Source organism: Equus asinus, chromosome 25 (genome assembly GCF_041296235.1).
Source record: "Equus asinus isolate D_3611 breed Donkey chromosome 25, EquAss-T2T_v2, whole genome shotgun sequence".
Taxonomy (NCBI): Eukaryota; Metazoa; Chordata; class Mammalia; order Perissodactyla; family Equidae; genus Equus; species Equus asinus.
This window is the reverse complement of record NC_091814.1, coordinates 22,836,981-22,845,790: the sequence shown is the minus strand read 5'-3', so window position 1 is coordinate 22,845,790 and position 8,810 is coordinate 22,836,981. Positions and strand designations below refer to the sequence as shown.

The following is an 8,810-nucleotide window of genomic DNA, read 5'->3' as shown; positions in this document are numbered from 1 at the left end:
GGTTCTGCCTCCTGGGGCCACACAGAATGTCTGTTTTTGTTTCTTCTTTCAATATTTGAAGATGGATATCATATTGCCCCTAAATCTACTCTTGTAAAGACACATATCCTCAGTTTTTAGACTACTCCTTCTGTGATGTAGTCTCCTAACCTTTTACCTTCTTAGCCACAAACTCTGAATACTCTCTAGTTTATCATTGTTCTTGTTAAAATATGAGGTTTATAAGAATGCCATCTGTCATACTGGGTCCTTTCAGGGAGGCAGAGGGGCATTGGCAGTATAGGCTATAAAGAACTTGGGTTTGAATTTTAGCTCTGCCCCTACCGAGCCATGTGACCTTGGACAAGGCCCTCCTCCTCTCTGGGCTTTGGTTTCCTCATCTATAAATTGATTGTAAGGTCCCTTCCAGGACTCCTTTGATGTCCCTTTCAGCACTCCTTTTTATCCCTTTCCCCATTCCTCTGTTAGTCCCAGGTCTTCTATCATGTTCTCCCCAGGATCCTAAGGTTGAGGATCACAAAATGGGCCAAGAACTGACATTGCAAGGAATACTGACCCAGCTCCGAGACAATAATGGGGAAGGCAAAGATTCATGCCACGGCCTTTCTCAGCAGCATGGACCCACAGACACATGTTTAACTTGGGAACTCCTGGGACACTCAGCACCTTCTCAGGCCCATAGAGAGCAGGAGCAGAAGCACAACATCAGAAGGGTCAGAATGTGTCACCTCATGAGGGCCAAGATGGGGGTACACGGGACTTGAGGTGGGAAGGTCTAGGACCTGTGTGTTTTACCCTCCCCGGCACCTCTTTACTCTGTGGCCCCTTCTTCTCTCTGTCTTCATTTAACCACCATACTGAGCTCTCATGACCCCATCAGAAGAGCCCAGGACTCTCAGTGCCCACCCTCCCATAACCTGCAGGCCAGCTCCCCAACCCAATCGAATGATCCACAGCCATACCTGGTGCTAGAACGAGGTCACTTTAATTTGTCTTTTTGTATGAAATCAGAAATGCAACAGGAGGGACTCACACACAGGACACAGGACACAGACCCCTAGGGCCTGCTCTTGGGGGTATTAGGAAGAAGTAAGGGGCACAGGGGAGGGCTGGAGAGAGAAAAGAGGCAGGTGGGACTGCGGTGGGATTGTCTGGGGATGGAGGGAGCTGAGGAAGGATCCAGGAGCCCTGGAGCTGGGGGAGGGGCACCATCCCAGAGGACTAGGGTATCAGGACAGATGGATCTGAGGAAGGGATATGGGTGTGGTGAGCAGAGGGGATCCCCCCACACACCTGCTGTTGCAGAAGGAGCAAGAAAGGGAAAGGAGTAACCAGGGGGAAGCAAGAGAGCCGGCTAGGGTTGCCAGGAGCCCCCTCACTCTACCCCAAAGTGCACAACTCGGCAATAAATAGTAATATTTATAAATAAATAAGTAAATAAATAGATGAATAAATAAATAAATACATAAATAATATCCTTGTAGAGCTAGGAGTTTGGTGTGAGGGAGGAGGGAGCGTGGGAAGTGCAGTGGGCTTGCTGCTGCCACACAAGTCCTAGGACCCTTCATTCTACTGCTGACCCTGGGCTACAGTGAGCAGGTGGGGCTCCGCAACACAGGGGGGCACAGCTGAAAGCAGCTTAAGGAAGGAGGAAAAAATGTAATAAACAGGCCCTAGGGCCAGGAGAGCTGCGTATTCCCAGAGGGCAGTAACAGGGCATTCTCCCTGCAGCTGAGGGAGGAACCCGCATGGGTTTTGCATCTTTTCGTGGTGGGGTGGGATAAAGGAAGCAGAGGTGGGATCTGGCCGGTTTGTTGCCTGGGGCTTCTGCAGATTCTCTGGGCTGAGTTTGAGGACATCATCCCCCACCCCAGGATCTATGTTTCCCTTTCTCCAGCTGCACACAGGGAGGGAGAAATCGAGAGGGTAAGGGTGAGGGGCCAGGGAGTAGGCCAAATAGCTCAGAGAGGGCAAGGCACCCACTACTAAGTAAGATCCGAGGTCTGTATGTGCTAAGCCTCAGGAATAAGATAGAAAACAGGAAATTTTTCCATAATTCTCGGCTACTGAGATGCCCCTCACAGGAGGTACTTCACCATGCACCTCCCTCCCAAGGGCCTGCCCCTCTCCCAAGCATGGCTAGACCAAGAACTCTGAAGGAGCCCCCTCCCGTCCAAGCTCCGCCTTCCTCCCTTCCTGTTCTGATGCCCCCTCCCTCCCCGTGGGCAGGTGAAGCTGGAACAGAGTGGAAGGAGGATGGGAGACAGAGTGGGGTCTGAGGTCTCTGAAAATTTGGACATAGGGGTAGAAGGGGCAGCAGCCCATGAGAGAGCTAGGGGGAGACGCCAAGTGGGGCCCGCTTAGTAAATCCAGCAAGGACTGTACACCGACCACAACTAGCAAACATTTCTACCCAGCTGGGCCCCAACCACAAACTGTAGAAGGTACCCATGAGAATAGCCTGGGGGGGGGGGGGGCTGGGTCTGTAAAAGAAAGCCGCCTTCACCACCGCCGGTGGGCCCTCTGCCTGGGCCTGGAGCCTGTGGGACTCCATGCCGGCGTGCAGGGGCTCAGGGAGGAGATGGCCGTTCTAAGCAGTGAGCGTGAGAAGGGACCCCAGCGAGGCTGGGGAGGAGGGGCGAATCCAGGGCAGGAGACCGCCTGGTTCAGACGTCCAGCACGTGGTTCAGGTAGGAAATGTAGCAGATGGCGAGGCGCAGGATCTCAATCTTGGAGAGCTTCTTGTCCGGGGGCAGCGTGGGCAGCAGCTTGCGCAGCTCGGCGAAGGCCAAGTTGAAGGCTTCCACGCGGATCCGCTCCCGCGTGGCGTGGGCCGTGCGGTACTTGGCCGTGGCCCGGCGCCGGCGCCGCCGCTCCTCCCGGCTCAGGTGCTGCAGGTCCTTCCGGCCAGGCTCTCCGGGCTCCAAGCCCCGGGCGGGGCCCCCGCCTGGCCCCCCAGACCCAGCCCCGTCAGGGCCCGCCCCGCCCCCACAGTCGCTGAAGCCTGACTCGGTCTCCGAGTGGGTGGGAGGCAGCTCCAGCTCCATGCTGTCTGAGTTGAGCATCATGATGGAAGTCCCCTGCCCTGAGAGATCAGGATCCCCTCCCCACCCCTCCCTCTGGGAGCCTGAAAGCTGGTTGTGGGAGGGGCAGGAAGGGCCTGGGGCGGTGGGGTCTGCCACTGAGCTCGGGAAGTCGGGGCCACTTCAGGGTTCCATGGTCAGGGTTCCGGTCCGGTCCGGGAGCCTGGAAGAGAGAAGGGGAAATTGATAGAGTCAGAGGGAGGAGGGAGGGACAGCTCAGAGACGCGGAGGGAGGGAGGAAGCTTTGACCTCGCCAGGAGGGGGAGGCACTGTAAGTGTAGGGGAAGAAACATGGGGAAGGGCTGGAGATTGTAAAGGAGCAGGAGGAAAGATGGTAAGAAGGGAAGAGAATCCAGAAAGTAAGCAACAGAAACGGAGAAGTGATGAGAAGGACACGGGGCGGGATTAAACTGAGCAAGAGTATTAAGGAGCTAAATGGAAGACCTAAGACCATGCAGCTCCTGGAAGAAAACACAGGGGGAAAGCTTCGAGACGTTGGACTTAGCCGTGATTTCTTGGATATGACACCAAAAGCACAGGCAACAAAAGCAAAAATAAACCAATGGGACTACATCAAATTTAAAAATTTTGTGCATCATAGGACACAAACAACAGAGTGAAAAGGCAACCTACAGAATGGGAGAAAATATTTGCAAATCATATATCTGATAAGGGGTTAATATCTAGAATATTGTACATAACTTCTGCAACTCAACAACGAAAAACCAAATAACTGGACTTAAAAATGGGCAAAGGACTTGAATAGACATTTCTCCAAAGATGATATACAGATGGCCACCAAATATATGAAAAGAAGCTCATCATCACCAATCATTAGAGAAATGCAAATCAAAACAAACAAAAAAGCAACGTAACAAGTGAACATAACAAGTGCTGGTAAGGATGTGGAGAAACTGGGCCCTTGTGCCCTGTTGGTGAGAATGTAAATTGGTGCAAGCACTTTGGAAAACAGTATGGAGGTTCCTCAAAAAATTAAAAATAGAACCACCATATGATCTAGTAAAAATAGAACTATGATGTGATCTAGCAATCCCACTTCTGGATATATAGCCAAAATAATTGAAATCAGAATCTCAAAGAGATCTCTGCCATCCCATGTTCATTGCAGCATTGTTCACAATAGCTAAGATATGGAAATAACCCAAACGTCCATTGACAGATGAATGGATAAAGAAAATGTGGCATATACATACAATGGAATATTATTCAGCCTTAAAAAGGAAGGATATCCTGTCACATGCTACCACATAGATGAACCTTGAGGACATTGTGCTAAGTGAAATAAGCCAGTCACAAAAAGACATATTGTATGATTCCACTTATATGACATATCTAAGTAGTCGACTTCATAGAAACGGAAAGTAGAATGGTGGTTACCAGGGGCTGGGGGGAGGTGGGGAGGTGTTGTTCCATGGGTGTAGAGTTTCAGATTTGTAAGATGAAAAAGTCCTGGAGATCTGTTTCACAACAATGTGAACGTACTTAATAGGATATTCTATTATTAGTAGTATATTCAATAGACTGAACTGTACTCTTAAAATGGTAAATTTTGCTGTGTTTTTCACCACAATAAAAAAATTGTTTAATAGTTTGAAAAAGGAAAAAAAAAGTTGAGGAAGACTGGCGCCACAGCTCCAAGAGAGGCTGGCGGTGACTCTCAAGCTTCCCAGTCATGAGGGGAGAGCTACAAGCCTTGGCCCTGCAATCCCCTCCCTCCTAGGGCCCCTCTCCACCCTTGCTGCTTCTCTGTGTTGGGGGTAAGAGGGGATAAACACACAGATTGCCCATTGTAGACCGGACTGGGACATATGGAGCTCAGCACAGCTGCCCCAGCTCAGTCCCTCCCAGCCCACCAACCCCCCCAACACGACCACCAAGACACCAGATCCTACCACTCTGTCCACTAGAATCGGGAAGGTGTCTCCTCTGGCCACGACGCCCCGGCTCAGGACCAGCCCCTTCCTCTAGCTCTGTCCTCAGCCCCCTAAGCCCTTGCCATTTCCCGGCCCTTCCTCCGCAAGGAAGCTTTTGGAAAGGGAACATAATCAACTGTCTACTCCACACCCTCCCAAAGCCCAAGGTCAGTTCAGACATGGCCTGCAGAAGAGGATGTGAACAGCTTCTTGGGGCCACCATTATAGGGCTTGGCTAAAGTTTACTTGTCCCCAGGACCAGAGGAGGTCAGAGTGAGGCAGCAGGAACATGGCCTGGGAAAGCTGAGGAAAGGGCTTTGCTCTGGGGGAGTGTTAAGCAGGAACAGTGGGCCACTCACTTCGTGCTCAGCTGGACTGAACAGCCAGAAACAGAAGCGCTGAGGCTCCTTCATAGTCACTGTTTCCCCTTCCTCACCAGCCCTGGTTCTCCTGCCTGACAGACACCCTCACAGGGGTTAGGACCCCCACCCCCAGCCTTGCCCCACCCCACTGAACAAAAGACAGGCTTAATTATAGTCAATAAACAGTTACTAAGCTCTTGGGTGGGGGTGGGGGGGTGCAAGGTCATCAACATCTGACAACACGTACACCCATAACCATAACACAAAACAGAAGGTGGTTAGTCCTCATATTTACAATACACCCCATATTCCAAAGGAACAACAGGGAACGGCCATAGTGTGGGAGGCCCCAAAGTCAGCACCTTCCAATACATGTTCAGTGCCCCAACTCCCCACCCCCATGCTTCAGGAGTTCAGCTGTGAGGTTCTCAACACATCAATTACAGCCCGATTCTGCCTCTGCCCGGTCCCCATGTTCCTTCATCCCTGATCACTTTGCCATGCCCTCCCTTCCCCTCTATGTGCTCCCAATCTGACCCCAGTCTCATCGCCTTGGGCCCACTGTCCTCCCCAGCTCTAGTCCTGGCGGTAGCTTCCATTTCCCCATCAAGTCCTCACCCCAAAATCCACTTCTGGTCTCAAGGTTCCAGGCTCCGAGGATCAAGGAGAGCAGCAATTCCAAGCATCCAGGATAGGACTTCCTGCCTCACTTCTGCCATCCCCAACCCGACTGAGAATAAATAGGCATAAAGAGTCAAAGGGGAGAAGTGGGGAAGAGGGCGGTGCAGGGACGGAGAAACACACAGCGCATGAGAGAGAAGAACTAGAGGGAGGCTCTGGGAAGGGATATGAGCCAGAGAGTGGGAGGGACACGCCCACCCCTCCCCAGCCATGGTTACCCCTTTACCTAGGAGGACCCTGTGAGGGGATCCAAGCTGGCAGGACGGGGCAGCGTTGACAGCCCGTCTCCTCTGGCTGCTCAGAGCTCATCCGTCTGCAAAGTTAGTGACCAGCTTTCTAGAGGTCTCGGGGGCAGCGTGGTGTGGCTGTACAGGTTCCAGGGCAGATGAGAGGGCTACACATGGTGGGGATATAGGGCCCAGGTGGAGGGTGTGGGCTTGGCCAGGTACTGGAGCCACCCACACTCACTCACACACACACACACACACACACACACACTCTCACGGACACATACACACCTGAGTTGGCCCAGCCCTATGTATATATATGGAGATACACACACACACCCCCAGCTCTCCATTGGCTGGCCCAGGCTCCCCCCCCTCATCAATATTAAACAGGCAAGCCAGGCAGCCATTGGCAGAGGGATCTGGGAACCCCCTCGGGAGCTGGGGGCGGGGGCTGGCCCTGGGGGGGGCGGGGAGTGAGGGAGCAGGGACATCTGTTCTCCATGCATATTTCATAAGCAAGAAATGGAGAGCTGGGAAGGGGTGGGGCTGGGGCGAGAGCCAGGGCAGGATCACAGATGAACCCCTTCAGTCTCCCACACCAGAGGTGGCAGGGACAGAGGCCCCCAGCAAGCCAGGTTTCAGTGCCATGGTCCCATTCTGGAGTCCCAGTGTGACTTTGACAGCCCCTTCCCATGTCTCCATTTCCCTGGTAAGAAGGGTCTTCAAGAAACTGACAAGGAAATCTAGAAAAGCACAAGTGGACAGCTCTAAAACGCAGGAGAGGACCCAAGAGCCCTCGCCCTCACTGTACTCTCATTCTTCACAAAGCTGGTGCCCACCAGCCCCCTTGGCAGGCAGCCTGTGGCTACTGTTCAGGTCCCAGCCCTTCTCACCCTGGAACTCAATCACCTCACACCTTCTTATCCCAGCTTCCATCCTCCACCTACCCCATCACCAGGGGCGGAGCAGGGTCAGATTCCTGACGCGGATCCCACGAGGAGTTTTTCTAGGCTGGCCAGCCTGACCTGACCCACTGGGAATTAGGGGCTCTTAGGAGGTGAGGGCTAAAATGAACGGAGTGGAGGAGTGCAGAGAGAGGAAGAAGGAGGATTAGGACACTGGGGGAGGAGAGAAGGGCAGCCCAGGCAGGCTTGGAGTATGCTGGGGCATCAAAGGAGCAATAAGAAAACTAGATACAAAATTATATGCAAATAGGCATTGATTAAGTTCACATCAATAGCTCAGCTGCCTCCAGCCCATGCATGCATGTGCATGCATGCATGTCTGAGTGTGTGTGTGTGTGTGTTGCAGGGTGGCAGGAGCAGGGACCAAGGGAAGCGAACTGCAGAGAGGTAGTCGGCTGGGTTTCAGTATCTGAAGTTCTCTCCCGGACTCAGCTGTTGAATGTCTTCATTGAAGTCTTCATTGATACTTTGTATCTAAAATGAATCATGGCTGGGAGGGCTCAGACCTGTGTGCTACAGTGAAGAAAGCCCTGTTGGCTGTGTGACCTTGGACAAGTAACTTAACCTCTTGAGCCTCTACCATCCTTTTCCGCAAAATGGGGTTGATTACAGCTGCTTCTTAGGTTGCCATGGAGATGAAGATAATGCATGTAGTGGGCTGGGACCTTAGAAAGAGCACACCCCACCTTCAGGCTGTTGGAGGGATTTGCCATTTCCCTGTTGCTGATGAACCTTTTCTGGACTTTCTCCAGAGTGAGGCATTCCCTAAGGGGAGTCCTATAATTCCTCCCCAAGCTCCCCCATCCCTCCCCACCCCAAGGTCTGGGAGGTGCCAACTCCCACCTGGGCAGGCCCAGACAGGTGCCCAGGCGCCAGCAGATGGGCTGAGCTGGAGGGGAAAGGAGGCTTGGGAAGGGGGGTTGGGGGGGCAGGGGATCAGGTGGCATCTCAGTTCTTGCATCATCATTGCCATGGTGCTGATTAAAAACCAATCTCCACCTAATGAGCCCCCAGCAACAACAATTCTACCTCCCCCACCCTCCTGCCCTCCACCCCATCCAAGAAATTGGGAGACCGAGAGACTCAGGAGAGAGTACCATGGGGAAGAAAGAGATACAGAATGAGTGGGAGATGGAGAGGAAATGAAGGGGGAGACATGGGGAGATAGAGACCCAGAGAGGGAGAAAAAGGATGAGAACACAGTCACTGGGTAGCAGACATGGGGAAGATACAGAGAAACAGGAAGACAGTCACAGGGAGATGGAGACATAGGGAGACAGAGAGAGAAAAAAGAGAGGGTGGGAGCAGAATTGCCAGGTTACCTAGGCTTTGTGGAAGCTCAGAGCTGCAAGATATGGGAGTGTGAGGGGTAGGGACATGGGGAGAGACTTGAAAAGAGGAGGAGACTGTTAGGGGAGACACAGACCTGGGCAAAATCCAGCTATGGAGAAACACAGCTATTCAGGCATAGACTACACTGATCCTGGGAGAGAGTCCTGAGGGAGGCCCCTAGACAGGCTGGAGGCATAGACATGGGGGAGGCAGAGCACAGACA

At 52.7% G+C, this 8,810-nt stretch overlaps 1 protein-coding gene across 2 annotated transcripts; it reads right to left on the bottom strand.

The window, feature by feature from the left end:
- Window positions 1-969: 969 nt before the first annotated feature.
- NHLH1 (nescient helix-loop-helix 1) lies at window positions 970-8,234 on the bottom strand. Of its 2 annotated transcripts, XM_044758675.2 has the most exons (3): window positions 6,287-8,234; window positions 5,998-6,109; window positions 970-3,246 (listed from the first exon to the last, which is right to left on the bottom strand). In XM_044758675.2, the coding sequence occupies exon 3, from the start codon at window positions 3,066-3,068 to the stop codon at window positions 2,667-2,669; it is 402 nt and encodes a 133-aa protein (XP_044614610.1). In that variant the 5' UTR covers window positions 3,069-3,246; window positions 5,998-6,109; window positions 6,287-8,234; the 3' UTR covers window positions 970-2,666. The 2 variants fall into 2 exon arrangements, with proteins under 2 accessions (XP_044614610.1, XP_070353498.1); XM_070497397.1 differs by lacking the exon at window positions 5,998-6,109.
- Between the last annotated feature and the right edge of the window lie 576 nt (window positions 8,235-8,810).